Source organism: Suricata suricatta, chromosome 10 (assembly GCF_006229205.1).
Source record: "Suricata suricatta isolate VVHF042 chromosome 10, meerkat_22Aug2017_6uvM2_HiC, whole genome shotgun sequence".
In the NCBI taxonomy this organism is placed as follows: domain Eukaryota; kingdom Metazoa; phylum Chordata; class Mammalia; order Carnivora; family Herpestidae; genus Suricata; species Suricata suricatta.
The window spans coordinates 127,490,071-127,507,209 of NC_043709.1; the positions used below are offsets into that span (position 1 = coordinate 127,490,071).

Sequence of the window (17,139 nt, forward strand, 5' to 3'; positions counted from 1 at the left end):
TTGAACATGGCCTAACGCCCGGTGTCATCAGGCAGCAGGTATTTGTGGAAGGCAGATAGATGTCGATGCCAGGGTCATGAGCCAGGTGTTAGTTCCACCTCTTAGTCTTTAGGTTGCCGCCAGGTCGCAAATCACTATGGAAGGGAAGTGTGACCGGACACTTGTTTTAAATTAAACAAACCCTGGTCTGCTTTTGAGTCCGGCACACGTGAATACCCTTAGCCTCCCTAGTGTCGTGCATGTTACTGTCTTTAAACTTGGAAGGAGTTGGATTTTTTAAGTGCCTGCACTTTGGGAAGCTCCTTCTTAGATCATCTGCTGCCTCTTTCCCATTGGTTTACCTTCCTTCGTGCGTACTGGAAGTCTCTGGGGGGGAGGAGGGCGCAAAGAGGCTCTGTCCTCTCAATATTGTACATTTGAGGTATTCACCCTCCACCTGCTACAATGTCCAAGTACCTATTGAGAGATGACCACTTAGGAGTTAATTAGATACAGTGTCATTTTGTCTACACGGGATTTTTTTCTCTCTAAATGCTGCTATGTCTAATTTCTTAGCTGGTAGATCTTGGGTATTAACCATTATGTGCACCAAAAGCCATAAAATACCTAGGAATAAACCTAACCAAAGAGGTAAAAAATCTCTACGCTGAAAACTATAGAAAGCTGGTGAAGGAAATTGAAGAAGACACAAAAAAATGGAAAAATATTCCGTGCTCCTGGATTGGAAGAACAAACATTGTTAAAATGTCAATACTACCCAGAGCAATCTACATATTCAGTGCAATTCCTATCTAAATAACACCAGCATTCTTCACAGAGCTGGAACAAACAATCCTAACATTTGTATGGAATCAGAAAAGACCCCAAATAGCCAAAGCAATTCTGAAAAATAAAACCAAAGCTGGAAGGAGGCATCACAGTCCTGGATTTGAAGCTATATTACAGAGCTGTCATCATCAAGACAGTATGGCACTGCCACAAGAACAGATACTCAGGTCACTGGAACAGAAGAGAGAGCCCAGAAATGGACCCACAAACGTATGGCCACCTAATCTTTGACAAAGCAAGAAAGAATATCCAATTGAATAAAGTCAGCAAATGGTGTTGGGAAAACTGGACAGTGACATGCAGAAAAATGAATCTGGACACAAAAATACACAAAAATAAACTCAACATGGATGAAAGACCTAAACATTAGACAGGAACCATCAAAATATTCGAGGAGAAAGCAGGCCAAAACCTCTCTGACCTCAGCCGCAACAACTTCTTACTCAACACGTCTCCAGAGGCAAGGGAAACAAAAGCAAAAATGAACTACTGGGACCTCATCAAGATAAAAGGCTTCTACACAGTGAAGGAAACAATCAGCAAAACTGAAAGGTAACTGACAGAATGGGAGAAGGCATGTGCAAATGACATATCAGATAAAGGGTTAGTACCCAAAATCTATAAAGAACTTATCATACTCAACACCCAAAAAACAAATAATCCAGTGAAAAAATGGGCAAAAGACATGAATAGACGCTTATCTAAAGAAGACATCCAGGTGGCCAACAGACACATGAACAAATGCTCAACATCACTCATCATCAGGGAAACACAAATCAAAACCACACTGAGACACCACCTCACACCTGTCAGAGTGGCTAACATTAACAACTCAGGCAACAACAGGTGTTGGTGAGGATGCAGAGAGTATCTCTCTTCACTGATGCTGGGAGTGCTAACTAGTGCAGCCACTCTGGAAAGCAGTATGGAGGGTCCTCAAAAAATTAAAAATAGAGCTACCCTACGACCCAGCAGTTGCACTGCTAGGTATTTATCTAAGGGGTACAGGTGTGCTGTTTCGAAGAGTCACACGCACCCCAATGTTTATAGCAGCAGCGCAATCTACAGCAGCCAAAGTATGGAAAGAGTCCAAAGGTCCATCGACAGATAAATGGATAAAGAAGATATGTGTACACACATACACACACACTGGAGTATTGCCCAGCAATGAAAAAGAAAGAAATCTTGCCATTTGCAACAATATGGATGGAAATAGAGCATATTATGCTAAGTGAAATTAGTCTGAGAAAGACAAATATATGACTTCACTCATATGTGGAATTTAAGTTACAAAACAGACGAACATAAGAGAAGGGAAGCAAAAATAATATAAAAACAGAGGGGAACAAAACACAAGAGATTCCTATTTTTTTAATTTTTTTTAAATTTAAATTAAATCTCTTTTGAGAGAGAGACAGAAAACGAGCAAGGGAGGGTCAGAGAGAGAGGGAGACAGAATTGGAAGCAGGCTCCAGGCTCTGAGCTGTCAGCACAGAGCCTGATGCAGGGCTCAAACTCACAAACCAGGAGATCATGACCTGAGTTGAAGTCAGAAGTGTAACCAACTGAGCCACCCAGGCGCCCGAGACTCTTAAATATTGAGAACCAACTGGGGGTTGCTGAAGGGGTCCTGGGTGGGGGGATGGGTTAAGTGGTGAAGGGGCATTAGGAGGACACTCGTTGGGAAGAGCACTGAGTGTTATATGTAGGGGATGAATCACTGGATTCTCCTCCTGAAATCATTATTGCACTACATGCTAACTAACTTGGATGTAAATTAAAAAGTAAATTTAAAAAAAGAAATTCAGTACTAGTAGTATAAAATATTATTAGATAGATTCAAAGGTAAATAGAAAATATAGATCAACAGGTTTTGTGTTTTTCAGACCCCTCATTCCTTGAAAACCTTTTTTCTCTGTATTCTATTCAGAAAGATGTAAATCAGCATCGCATACTTTAGTTGTATATTTATCAAGGTTTATAGTACTTTTATCAAATTCAACCTTTTATATTAAGCTGCAAAGCTTATAGAAGGTCTTTGTTAAAAAAAAAAAAAAAAGAAAGAAAACTTTGTGAGCCTCTATAAGAAAACAAAGGAAGAAAAACTGATGAAATTAGAATGAGTCCTACCCTTTAAATGGAGGTTGAATAACTCTAGCTGGAAGGACAAATCTGACCAGCCTCCTGTTTTTTAAATAAAGTTTTATTGGAAGACAGAAAAAAAGTGTCTCTAAAGAAGCCTTAACCCGAAAGTACAAGTGGGTAAGCAAGGCCTGGAAGTCAATGTCTATAAGAGGTTAAATTTTGACCTTGAGGTGGGGACATTATTCTGAATCATCCAGTGTACCCTAAATGCAATTACATGTGTCCCTGTGAGAAGGAGGCGTTGGAAGGCCTGACACGCATGGAGGAGAAGGTGGTGTGAAGAGCGGGCAGACAGCTGGTCCACGATGCTGGCCCGAAGACTGATGTGGCCCCAAGTCAGCGAATGCCCGGAACCACCACGAGCTGGGAGAGGCGTAGACCTGGTTCTACTCTAGAGCCTCCGGAGGGAGTGTGGCTCTGTCACCATTTTGATTCTGGCCCAGTGATACTGGCTTCACACTCGTGGCCTCCAGAACTGTGAGGGACTAACGTTCTGGTATTTTAAGCCATGAATGAATGAATGAATGAATGAATGAATCTGGTATTTTAAGCCATGAATGAATGAATGAATGAATGAATCTGGTATTTTAAGCCATGAATGAATGAATGAATGAATGAATGAATCTGGTATTTTAAGCCATGAATGAATGAATGAATCTGGTATTTTAAGCCATGAATGAATGAATGAATGAATGAATGAACGAACGAACGAACCATTGTTTCTGCACTGTTTACACGAACAATGTGTCGTTATTCTAATTCGTATGAATTACATATGCACGAATGGACGTTTTGTCAACACCTTACTTGTGACTCCCTTACTGTCTTCCTAGTAAGAGGTACTCTGAGAGGTAGGAATACAGAAGGAGTAGTTACTTTAACCAGGTTACTGTCTTGGCGGGGAACGGGAAATGTGTCCTGGGCTACCATGAAAGAACTAGAGATGCTACTTTTTCAACGCTTTAGAACAGTCACAGAATTTTTCCCCCACCGTGAATTTGAGCCTCCTGCCCATTCAGGAAATAGAGCATGTTAAAGTTTTCTTTTACTTCTACTATGATGTGTAGATACACAGAATATTAATGTCCCTTCCTTAGGAAACTTTCTGCATTGACTTGAATATAAAGTAGTGTTAAATGTAATGTGAATACTTTTTTCTTACCCTTTACATTGAAAATTTCAGTCTCTCATGTATGTGTGTATGACACATACCTTTCCATTTTGTTTCGTACATGAATTACCACCTTGGTCTGTCCATTACTTTTTTCTCAGTCTTATTGCTTCTCCTGAGAAAAACGTGCCTTATTTCCATAATCCTACATTCTTACTCTGTGTCTTGCTAGTCTTTACCCATATAGATGCCGTTTATGTATCTAAAGGCTTTCAGAATGAAAGTCTGTAGATACTAGAATATTGGGCCAGGATGTGATACAGCCTTATTTCCCCAGAGATGTTCCATTTTCTCTCCTAGTCTTTTCTCCCCACTTTCTTCCACCTCCCCCAAGGTTTTTTTTGTTTGCTTGTTTTGTTTTGTTTATTTGTTTTTAAATCTTTCCACTGAATTGGTCTCTTATTAACCCCTTTCTACTCTGGTTCAGTTAGTCCAAATCTAGAGTCTTGCTTAAATTCTGAGTAAGACATTTATAAAGATACCCTTTCGTGTTGGTCATTGTCAATAAGTCAGTATACCTGAGTGTCTATGGCAAATACTATGGAAGCCATGCCTAAATTGACTGTCTCTGGCATACGTGGGTGACCACAAGACATAGGAAAGGGCATATGGGAATCTGCAAAGTAATGGAATTCTCATTACCCTTATGGATCTGTTACTGCTAGTGTCTGCCTTCCACATTTGTTTTGTTCAGTTGTCTTTGACGTGGTTACGTAAAATAAATTTTAATTACTATAGTTGGTTTCATTACATTGTCAACATTGAAAATATGCTAGGACCATAAAGGTGTAATTATAAATTTAAATTTCAGTATAATGAAATTCGTGATTTTTAACTGGCAGAAAAAGGCAATCCATTCAATTTGTGTTTAGTACAGTAAATCGGTTTGGAGATTGAGGATGTAGACTTAAGGGTAGTACCACAGACAAAGTGGCTTTAACAATAAAGAAATGTTTTCTCGTAATTCTGGAGGCTGAGAAGTCCAAGATCAAAGTGTTGGTAAGGTTGGATTCTTCTCTCCTCGGCTTTTAGCTGGGCGTCTTCCTACATGGTCTTCCCTACAAAGTCCCCCTGTCTGTGTCCGTGCATCTCTTCTTACAAGGACGTCAGTCGTACTGTCTGAGGGGCCCACTCCGGTGACCTCACTGAACCTTAATTACCTCTGTAAAGTCCCTACATCCAAATATTGTCACATTCTGAGGGGTTTAAGGGTTAGTTCCACATATGAATCCTGAAGGGACACAGTTCAGCCCGTCACAGTGAGGTAGCTCTGAGGCACAGACTTTGCTGAAGGAGAGAACACACACAGAATTAAATCCTGCTCAAGTGCCCAGGCCACCGCAGAGGACGCGACCGGTGCCACTCCGCATGAGGCTGCCGCGTGCCCCGCACCACCCGGTGCTTCACGCGGAAATCAGGGCCAGTCTTTCCTGCCACGTGGCACCTGTCTGGTGTATTTGGGAGGGTGTGATGACAGAGGGAGAAGCACTGTCCCCCGTCTGGTTTAGAGCTCCCCGTCTGACCGCTGCTCCTCCAACGGGGCGCTCCTCTCTGCTCTGCCAGGGGCCAGCCCTCACTCCACTGCTGACCTCCACTGGGAGGTCCCCTGTGCTGCACTCCTGTGGTTCGACGTGGCTGCTGCCTTTGAAACCTGTGCAGAGGCCGAGGTCAAGGCGGGTCAGATCACACGTCCCTTTGTGGCCCATCCCCCGCTCCGCCCTGACGACCGGTGGGGGCACTGGTCCCGGCGGGTCCCCCTCATGACCTCATTACCTCCACACCCCAACTCCAAGTACCGTTTCGCTGGGGAGTTCAGCATATGAGTTCTGGGGGGATACAAACATTCAGTCCCTAGCAGTTAGCTAACCTTGCAAAACCCTAAGTACAAGGGAATTTGGTTTTCGTGGGTTGCGAATTGATCCAGATTGCAGCTTGACGGCGGGAGGTGAGCATTCCCAGTCCAGGCTAAGAGAAACAGGTGAAGCTTTCAGCCCCAGATCATGATCTAGGGTGTCCACGTATGGGCCCGTGGCGGCGGCAGCTCGTCTTGAAATCTGGTGGTGGTAGTGTTCAACACCGCCACAGAGAACTTTTTAAATATTTCAAATGATTTCATGTGGACTGAAATGCTGGTGGCTCTCTCTGCAGGAAGCCGAAGCCACTCGAGTGGCGGAGAAGCGGGCAGCTTAAAGGGCTCAGCGTGAGGGGCTCTACAGCTAATCTGGTGTGGTCCCCATGACAGCACATTTTGCAGGCATGAATCCACCACTCTCTGGGCACCAGTGTTTTCCTGTTCCTTTTAATGGTTATGGTTTTCATCGGGTTCCTACCCACCAACCTGGAATGAGTGTTGTGTTGTGATGACGGGCCGATATTTTTTATCTGATGGAATATCAGCCCGCCATTGAATTTGCCATTCGGGCTCCTGTGCTGTGCCCTTAGAAAATGGTCCAAGTGGGGACTCAAAGGAAAGTCTGAAGTTCAGTTTTTCGATGACATAGGTCTTTATATCTTCTTGATAATTTGCTTGTTGGTGTTACCTGTCTCCAGGGAAGAAGGAATTCCTGCATTTATCTGGCACTAAATAGATAACTATTTGTAGAACTGGTAAAAGCTTTTTGGGGCCATGGATCGATTGTAGTTTTATTGTTACTGTTAATTTTTAACCCAGTAGGCTAAGTACTTGGGAGTAGTCTCGACTCGGGCTGCATGTGGGTCACCTCCCTCACCTTGATTCCAGGCGGCTCCTGTGAGACCAGTCAGACCTGCCGTGGTGTTAACGTTGGATGATTTCACAGTCAAGGACACTTTTGTCATAAACGAGCATTTCACTGTTTGGGTCATCACTTAAAATATCGTGTCCACGTGCCACAAAACGCCTTCCTTTTAGTAAAAAGACATGGGAACGATGCCAGTGACCCCCTTGGTCACTGGATAGTATCTGTTGTTGTCTTCAAGCCCTGAGTGCACCTTTCCTCTGCTCCCACACGGCGCACGGGCAAGGGTGGGCCCTTCGAGTATGTGATTCGTCCCAGAGTGCTCTGGAAGCAGCTCTGGCTTAAATTGTGCGCCTGCCGCTTACCAGCTAGGAGCCCCTGCGCAAGTTCATTTCTGCCTCAGTTTCCTCCTCTGTACATTGGGAGGTCATAGTCGTGACCTACGTTCTGTGCCTATTTCTAAAGACTACATGTATAGCTGTTTGAGCGGTGGCTGACGCATGGTAAGTGCTTAATGAACATTAGCGCTTCCTGTTGTGCTACATAATGTAGGTTCAGCCCACCGAAGTGAACTTGGTAAGAGAGGCGTCAGAGGATGTTACTCTGCTGAAAAGCCCCTCATAGCTGGTAGTTAACTCAGAAGGAAGTTCAGAGCCCTTACTGTATGCTTCAAGGCCCTGTGTGGTGTGACTGCTGTTACGCAGGCCTCGTCCCCAGCTGGTCTCTGCTTGTCCCCTGGTCGAGGCACGGCGCGCCTCCATCCTTGCCGGAGCTCTGCCCTGCACGGTCCTGCCCCACTCCAGCTTCTCCCGCTGCCTTCTCCTGGTGCCGTCTTCCTAGCTCTGCCCATGAGCATGTGTGTCCCATGGGGAGTGCATCCTCCGTGTCCTTCCTGGACTGCCAGCTCCCTTGGCAGTGCCTGGTGCATAGAATTTGCTCGATACATACGTATTTGTTGAATGGATAAGTGAATGAAACAAGCTGTAATTGCCAAGTCTAGCGATTTGTGTGCTTTCAAATGTGCAAAATGGAGAACGGATGCAAATATGGTCCAAGTAAAGTTAGAAGCCGCTAACACCATCAGAAGTGTCTCTGGAGTGTACTGAATGTGGCACAGTGGCAGAAAGCAGCGAGCGGGGAGTGAAAACACGCGGCCCTGGGTCCCGTTCCTTGTCTGCCTCTCTGAGACCCCGTCCCCATCTCTCCGGGGCCGGCAGGATTAGGACTGGGTCTTGAGCCTCGGGCTCTGAGCAGCCGCCCAGTTGAGGGAAGAGGGAAAGGGGTGACTTTCCAGTCTTATCAGAGCAGCTGTGTTTTTATTTTCTTTATATATTGGGGACTCATATGAAATTTGGTTAGAAAAAAAAAGAGCCTGCTTTTACAACGTTCAAAAACTCCTGGATTCGAAGAGCACAAAGGTTATTTTTGGCTTAATTCCGATCCCCAGGTAGCTTAACTCTTTAAAGGGTATTGTTTCTCCATCATTCTCCACTCCCCTCCACCCAAAGGAAAGCTCACCGAATGTATTTTTTCAGTATCTTAAAAGTCCAATATGTGGGTGAAGAACAAAATTATCATCACCCAGAGCGTGAGTGACATGAACACGGGGTCTGTGTGCTCGCCTCTAGTGACACGTTGCCTAGCATGGTGCCCAGAGCAGTTTATGCAATGACACTCGTAGATGGATGGGCGGGAAGGTACCTGGAGAGCAACTGCATGTTTGTAGGTGAGAATATTATTTTTTAATATGTGAAAAACTTAGTTTAAAGATTTTTAAAAATAATTTCTATACCCAGTGTAGGGGGCTCAAAGTTACAGCCCGAGTTCAGGAACTCGGTGCTCCACTGACGGAGCCAGACAGGCACCTCATGAAACACCTGTTGTAAACCACGGAATTGGTACAAGGGAAGTCCACTGTTGTTGTTTTTTTCAAGATGACATATATGGGACATCTTGATTATTATAATCATTTTCGAGTTTTCATTTTTTTAAATGTTTTATTATTTTTTTTTACTTTAAAAAACTTTTTAAATTTATTATTGAAAGAGTGTGGGGGAGGGGCAGAGAGAGAAGGAGACACAGAATCTGAAGCAGGCTCTAGGCTCTGAGCTGTCAGCACAGAGCCTGACGTGGGGCTTGAACCCACAAACTGCGAGATCATGACCTGAGCTGAAGTCGGTTGCTCAACCAACTGAGCCACCCAGGTGCCCAATTTTTATTTAATGTTTTTTTTTTTTTGTATTTTAATTCCAGTAGAGTTAACGTAATGTTATGTTAGGTTCAGGTGTACGTTATAGTGATTCAGCACTCTGTGCTCATCAAGACAAGTGTACAGTTAATCCCCGTCCCCCGTCTCCCTTCCCACATCCCTCCTGGTTACCAGCAGTTTGTTCTCCATAGTTAAGTGTCTGTTTTGGTTTGTCTCTCCTTTTTGTTCCTTTGATCATTTGTTTTCTTAAGTTCCATATAGGAGTGGAATCGCGTAGTATTTGTGTATGTGTATATGTATAGCACATCTACTTTATCTGTTCCTCTATCAGTGGATACTTGGGCTGCTTCCATAGTTTGGCTCTTGTAAATAATGCTGCAGTAAACACAGGGGTCCACGTATCCCTTTGAATTAGTGTTTTCATCTCGTTTGGGTGAGTACCCGGTAGTGCAATTATTGAACCTTAGGGTCGTTCTACTTGTAACTTTTTGAGGAACCTCCATACTGTGTTCCGCAGTGGCTGTGTCCCTTTGCATTCCCACCGATGGTGTATGAAGGCTCCTCCCCCCACATCCTAGCCAACTTACTGCTTGTTGTGCTTCATTTTTATCATTCTAACAGGTGTGAGGTGAAAGCTTGTTATGGTTTTGATTTGCATTTCCCTGACGATGAGTGATATTGAGCATTTGTACATTTGTCTGTTGGCCATCTGTATGTCTTCTTTGGAGAAATGTCTGTTCATGTCTTCTGCCCATTTTCAATTAGATTATTTGCTTTTTGAGTGTTGAGTTACAGTTCTTTATATATTTCTGGGTAGTGACCTTTTATCTGATATGTTATTTGCAAAATTTTTTTTGTCATTCAGTACATTGCCTTTTAGTTTTGTTGATTTTTTTCCTTCACTGTGCAGAAGCTTTTTATTTTGATGTAGTCCCAATAGTTTATTTTTGCTTTTGTTTCTCGTGCCTGAGCAGACATCTAGAAAAATGTTGCTACAGCCAATATCAGAGACATTACTTCCTGTGCTCTCATCTAGGATTTTTATGGTTTCACATCTCACATTTAGGTTTTTTATCCATTTTGAGATTATTTTTGTGTATAGTGTGAGGAAATGGCCCAGTTTCATTCTTTTGCATGTTGCTATCCAGTTTTCCCAGCACCATTTATTGAAGAGGCTTTTCCCCAATGCATGGAGTTTCCTGCTTTGTCAAAGACTAATTAGCCATGTAACTGTGGGTTTCTTTCTGGGATCTCTGTTCTGTTCCAGTGACCAGTGCACCTGTTTTGGTGTCAGCACAGACTGTTAGGATCATGGCACCTTTGTAGTACAGCTTCAGGCTTCCAGTTGTGGTACCTCCAGTTTTGTTTTTCTTTTTCTAGATTGCTTTGGCTACTTGGGGTCTTCCGTGGTTCCATACAAATTTTAGGATTATTTGCTCTAGTTCTGTGAAAAATGATATTGGTATCTTAATGGGGATTGCATTAAATGTGTAGATTGCTTTAGGTGGTAGAGAAGTTTTAACAAAATTTGTTCTTCCATGAGCATGGAATGTCTTTCCACTTCTTTGTGTCATTGTCAATTTCCGTCATCATCAGTGTTTTGCACTTTTCAGAGGTACGGATCTTTCACTCCCTTGGTTAAGTTTACTCTTAGGTATTTTATTATTTTGGGTGCAACTATAAATGGGATGGTTTTTGTAATTTCTCTTTCTGCTGCTTCATTAGTAGTATATAGAAATGCAACAGATTTCTGTACATTGTTTTTATATCCTGTGACTTTCTTGAACTCATTTATCAGTCCTAGTAGCTTTTGGGTGGAGTCTTTCCAGTTTTCTCTTTTATAGTAGCATCATGTCATCTGCAGAGAGTGAAGGTTTTACTTCTTCCTTTAGATGCCTTTTGTTTCCTTTTGTTGCTGGGCTGCTCTGGCTGCACTTCCAGCACTGTGTGGAGTACCTGGTGAATAGCAGGTATTGCTTTTCACTTTCAACTTTGAGAACACACTTGGCCATCACCTGCCTTTTCAATTTGGTAGACCTGCTTAAAGGAGAAGTTTTACTGAGATTTTGAAACCATTTTAGTTGAGGCCGGCCAAAGCGAAAGTAACGTAGGACCCAGAACTGCTGATCAGCACGGCGGTTGTAGTGATGGAAACGAGACCGTCGCGCTGTGTCCTCGAAGAAGCACGTGGCAGTGTAGCTCAAAGAAACCTAAGAGTCACGTGTTACTCTGTATGAACCTTACTCATAAGTTCATAAAATATTCCCACCTGCACATTGGTATGTTTTCGTATCAGTCTCCCTAAAAACTGATCCAGTGGTGTATGTGTACGTGTATGAGTGTTCGTATGAAAAGTATGCAGCTGTTCATAATGCGGTTCTTATATCTGATACTATTGACGGCTGTATTTATGTTATTTGTGGGTCTGTCTTTCCCTCTAGGTAAAGAGGACGAATACCCAAGGAAACCTTTGGGACAGCTTCCGGCCGAATCTGCTGGCATCACTCACCTGAGCAACGGGCAAAGAAGTGTTGGCAGGTCAAGTCCCCCTCTGAGCAGCAGAAGAGAGAGCGGCTCCTCACCTCACAAAAAACATGAGCATTCCCCTCTCCACCAAGGGCGGGTTGGCACACCAGAAAGAGTAAGGGCGCTGAGGAGGAGATCCGGGGACGAAGACAGTAAGAAGCTGAAAGAGGAAGCAGATGTGCAGAGGAAACCTCCGTGTGGCCCACAGGACGGCCCGAGGCAGTATAATCACGCGGCCGCTAACCAGAACAGCAATGCCACTTCAACTATCAGGAAGGAGTTTGTGCCCAAGTGGAATAAACCGTCAGATGTTTCAGCTCTCGAAAAAACTGCCAAATATGCCATTGAAGGCAAAAGTAGGTCAGCGCACCCCTCACTCACAGCCGACGTCCCCAGTTCTGCCGATGCTCGGGTGTCAAATGTGCGGCCAAAGATGAAGGTTTGGGACGTCGATGAAGGGAAACGGGGCTCCACCGCGTCCCAGTATGATAACGTGCCTGACCCCGACGGCAGCGCTCCGGTCGAGGAGGCGCTGGAGAGGGCGCACTCTCACAGCCCCGGGAAGCACGTGGAGCCGGGGTCGAGTCCGGCACGAGTACCAAACAAGTTCACTTTCAAAGTGCAGCCTGTGGGTCCCACAAAGTCTTCGTCTCCGTTCGACGGGGAAGACCGCAGGACAGCGCACCCCCCCTCCTACAGCAACCCCCCAGTTTACCACGGAAGTTCTCCCCGACACACCCCCGCTGCTAACAGCGGCCTCGCCTCTCGGCACTTTACCCAGGGGACGCAAGTGAGTCCTTCCAGGAGACCTTATGGCTCTGCTCTTTCAGTCAATGTCTCTCCAGAGAAATCGTATGGCCGTCCCCTTCCTCTGGTCCTTCCATCCAGCCGAATAGAAGTTCTTCCTGTTGAGACTGCTGCCGGGGGGTATGCAGGCAATTCGGAGTCACCAAAGGATAGAAAATTCATCATCCCTCCAGTGGATTATCTGCCAGATAACAGAAAATGGTCAGAAGTTAGTTACACATACAGACCCGAGACTCACGGACAGCTGTGGACCCAGGATGCTAACCGGAGCCACTTAAGCAAGTTACCAAAATATTCCGCCTTTCAACATGTTTCCTTTCAGGACCATAGCCTCCCGGCGGTTTCCGTAGATAGTCCAGTGCGATATAGAACTTCACCAGGCTTAGAAGATGCCAGTTCCTCTGGGTATCAGTATTCAGGGCCCTCGCCTCCAGGATATCACTACAGAAATCGGGATGGACTTTCTATTCAAGAATCAGTATTGCTGTGATTTACTTGGTAAAGACAAGAGAGTAGGAACCATGAAACACACAGTGCTATGTTTGTAATTGCCAAAGCAGTATTTCATACTATTGTAAACACCTCGCACAATTCCAGTACATGCTAGTAGTAAGAATGTGTAGAAGCGTTTCATCCCCACGTCGATGCTGCTTAAGATGAGCGTTTGTTAAATTGCATCATCATTGGATCTGTTGAAAAGAATTTAACATAAAAACAGCAGTGGCGTTGAGGAGTGCAGGCATGATGAGAATTCATCACTCATTTCATTATATCTGTCTCCAAAACCTGAGCATTTTTACTCCATTAGCCATTCCTCTTTTGAGAAATGTTATAAAGGCACTGAAAAACTGCGTAGACTAGGCATTTTTAAGGCTAAATGTAGCGTGCGCATCTTTTAGTAGATACCAAAAGGCCTCTGTGCACCCACGTTTGAACACAGAACTAGAGAAACATTAAAAAAAAGAAACTAATTTTAATCTATATTCATGGGATAATTTACATTTCTTCCTTTCCTTAACTTACCTTTCACTCAAGTTTTGTTTTTTCCCCATCTATTTTTTACCCAGGTCCTAGAGTGCCGTAAGGGTCTGCCCTGACCCGATTCAGCTGCTCTGCAATTGCAGCCATTTTCTTTCCATCTGAAAATTAAAGACACTGGAGAGCAAGGCTCACCACTTAATGGTGCTTAAACATCTGGGCGCTCAAAGTAAGTTTATGGCCAAAGGCGCGGCCCGGGGTCAGTGTCAGAGCAGTTGTAGTGCGTTAGGTGCCCTTTGTTCAGGTCTGACTCTGGCAAAGCCCAGAGCAGAATGCCCCTGCCGGTGCGAAGGAAGGGCCGGAAGGGCCGGGCCCTGCTCTCCAGGGGACGCCAGCAGGCGGGTCACTGAGGAGTGCAGCGCGGGGCTGCGGAGCAGAGCGCCTCCTTTGAAGGCCCTTTGAAAGCTGCATCAGCAATATGGCGGCTCCTCACTTCCGCCCACCCGTTCGCAGGCCCAGGGCCTTCATTTCCATGGGCTTTCTCTGGCTTTCCCTTTTCCCTAGTCTCTGCCTTTCTTTAAAGGCCCTAGTGGATGTCACTGCACTTAGGCCATTAAATTATCACTGTGTAAAATTGTAAACAATGTGATCCTAATTATTAATAGGAGTCCTAAGATTTTAGTCTTTTTTTAAAAAGGGTGTGACTTTCCTACTTTGAAAAATCTCCTTTTTTTTCTTTCTCTGTGAAAAACATTCAGGTTCATGGTTAAAAAATGAGCAATGTCTTCTAAAATATTCTATTACACTACAGTTACCAAAACACTGGCGAAGTTTCAGGCACTCCCAGAAAGTATGACTGTGCATACCGGGAGAGCTCGTTTTCAGCACCCTTTCCCAGTGCTGAAATAATGAAGAGAGTAGAAACCCTAACACCCATGGCTCTTCGTGTCACAAGTTGGAGCTTTAAACTTTCAAGGTACCGAAGTATGTCTTTTCAAATGAGAGTAACATTTGTTTAGCTAGTGAATGTGACAATATTTTTTATGTATATAATGATCTAATGTAATTTTAATCAACTCGGTAATGATGTTATTAAATGGAAAACAAACGCAGTGTGTAGCAGCCTAGCACTATGCTGAAGCTCGCGCCAAACCCTGCTGTCCCCGGGCGCTCGGTTCAGATCACGTGGAGGCTTAGGAAGACAGTGTCACGAGTTGTAGCTGAGGATATTCGCTCCCACTTTTAAACCATGATTCTGTGACTTGTAATAAACCAGGCTGTACAGTGTAGGGTGTGGTGACAGCATCTGAGCTGCTCCAAAATATATATGTCAACAGTGGTAAATACTGTAGATTTATATATATATATATATATATATGCAGAATATATATACACACACACTATTTTCTTATGTCATCTATGACATTTTTATCTGTATACTTTTTTTGATGTGATTGTTTTTAACATGCTAAAAGTAATAAGTCTATTTCGTTTTGTGTCTTTCATGTGCGTTTTTCATATGGTAAAAGTGCTGCATCTCAGATGCTTCTAAAGCTAATTTTCTTCTAATTGAGATACTACTCGGTGTTTGGCTGCATGACTGGATATATGTATCATGGTTATACGTTAAATGCTTTATTAATTTCCGAGAGCACTGTATTTAGAATGATATCACCTTGCCTTTATTTTGTCTGCCGTTATTAACAGCAATAAGGTTATCTCCAGTCTTCCCCATGATAAAATGTAGCTCTCTCCATTAGTTTTTCAAGTAGGAAGCTTTTGATTTGAAGTTATTTTGCTACTGTACAATTTTAGTCTTTCAAATTTATCTTTTAGTAAAAGATAAATAATGGAATAATGATGAAAGAAGTAACACTAGTAAAGTGGGTTGAATGTGATCGTGAAACTGTTTCTGGTGCAGGTCCTCATGGAGCAGAGGCTGATCCTTCCGGCGGCACACGCTGTAAATGTTTGCCGTTATCCAGTCTTTTCTTTATAGCAGTCTTGCCACACACAATAAGCACTCTGGTATATTGTTTTAATATTTAGTTTGAAAAGTTAAAGAGACAAGACCCAGAGTCTCAAAAGCCTTTAAAAGTTTGACTCTTTCAGGTATTTAGATTTTTTAGCAGATTAAAAATAAAATAGACAGCTTTTTAAAGCTGAGAGAGATGTATATACATAAATGTCATCAGATTTCAAAGTATGGTAGAGGAAGAAAAAATTATTTTTCCTTCCACCCTTCTGGGTTCTCTCAGTTGGTCTGGCAGATGCAGAAGGACAAGAGAAGAACAGAAGTGTACTCACAGGTGCACCCTGCATCACCGGTGCCCAGGCCTGGGTGACTCAGCGGAGGGCTGGACTTGGGGTCTGCGCAGCTAACTTAGCGGGAAGGGGGAGGGGGGGGAAGGACACTTCTGAGAAGATAAGCGGGCCCGAGAAGTGATGGGCGATGGGACAGGGTGTGGCCGTGTGTGGGCATGGTGCTGGAGAGAGTGCAGTGACCCGGAGACAGGATTTGGGACAGTTGAGACTTTGGGGGAGACTCTCCTTTCAGGCAGATAAGCGATTTCAGAAACTCAAATGGCTTTGGCTCAAAGTCATTCTTCTGCGAGAGAGGTGTATTTTGGGTGACAGGTCCTGATCCCCCTCAGTGGCAATGGTAGAATGTTCTCCTGAAAGAATGAGAAGAGATTGACTAGGATGTTTCTGGAGAAGAAAAATAGATGTTTAGGGATGGTGCTGTGCTTGCGTTCACCTTTTTCACTTGAAGGAGATTCTAATGCTAACGTTTGTGTCCTACTCGGTGTAATCTTACAGTGAGGTTTCACACGTGTCAGTTCGGATCTCTCCCTAGGACCCGTTGAGACGCGAGCACAGAAGCAGTGCCTCTTCAGTCCGTTGCTGGGATCTCTTTTTGGAGAAACACATGCCCTGCCCGCAAATAGGGACTTATTCCCAGAGGACCTGCTGCTCCGTCGTCTGGAAATACTATGGTTCCCCACTACTTGCTGATTCACACCTTTGTTTTGGTTTGCCTTTGATTGTGGGCTGATTACAAGTGCAGTTTGGGGATCTTTTATTGTTTAATGGTCCTTTAGTGGATTGTATGTGTCCCTCTGTAATGTGGATAGTAATCCTTATTGATCAGGTGGTTTTAATAAGCCAAACTTTATTTTTTCAGTGACCCAAGGTAGTGAGACTGAAAAGAAACATTTAGTTATGGATCGTTCTTTCAGAAGGATTTTTAGTCTTCCATCATTCTCAGCCTAAGTGCCACCATTTTTATCCATAAGAACACTGAGGCATAAAGGAACAAATTTTAGATTTCATAAGAGTGTATCTTGACCTCTGCTTCTCTTTAGAATTATCCGGGGAAACTTAAACATTTTCTCTTTGGTTTCTACCCTAGGCCACTTCCGTCAGAATCTGGGGTGAAACCCAGGCATCGGGTCACTGTATTTTTCACCCGTTCAGTCAGCTAAGCTCTTAAAAAATTAAACCTCTCTGAATTTGATTGTCTTATATTCCCACCGTGAATTGTCTCAAAAGTTCTTAACAGATCAGTTTCAGGGTTTAGAAACTCTGATTTCAGTTACATTAGGACAAATTCTACTGGAAGGATTAGCTTGCCAGCCATCTCTGTGATTTCGGACGGACTCCTGGCAGTTGTGCGAAGTGTAAACGGCTTCACACGGAAGGCAGCCTGACCCTTGGCTTCTCTCATCACACTTTACAGTAGTTCTTCGAAACAGGTA

General features: G+C 43.8%; 1 protein-coding gene across 4 annotated transcripts in view; it reads left to right on the top strand.

The window, feature by feature from the left end:
- Positions 1–15,547, top strand: part of USP6NL (USP6 N-terminal like) — a 173,297-nt gene extending 157,750 nt beyond the window's left edge. For all 4 annotated transcript variants that reach the window (XM_029954760.1, XM_029954761.1, XM_029954759.1 and 1 more), the window contains one exon: positions 11,512–15,547. In XM_029954760.1, coding sequence (XP_029810620.1) covers positions 11,512–12,893 — 1,382 coding nt within the window. In that variant the 3' untranslated portion in view covers positions 12,894–15,547. The remainder of the gene's footprint in view (positions 1–11,511) is intronic.
- Positions 15,548–17,139: the final 1,592 nt, after the last annotated feature.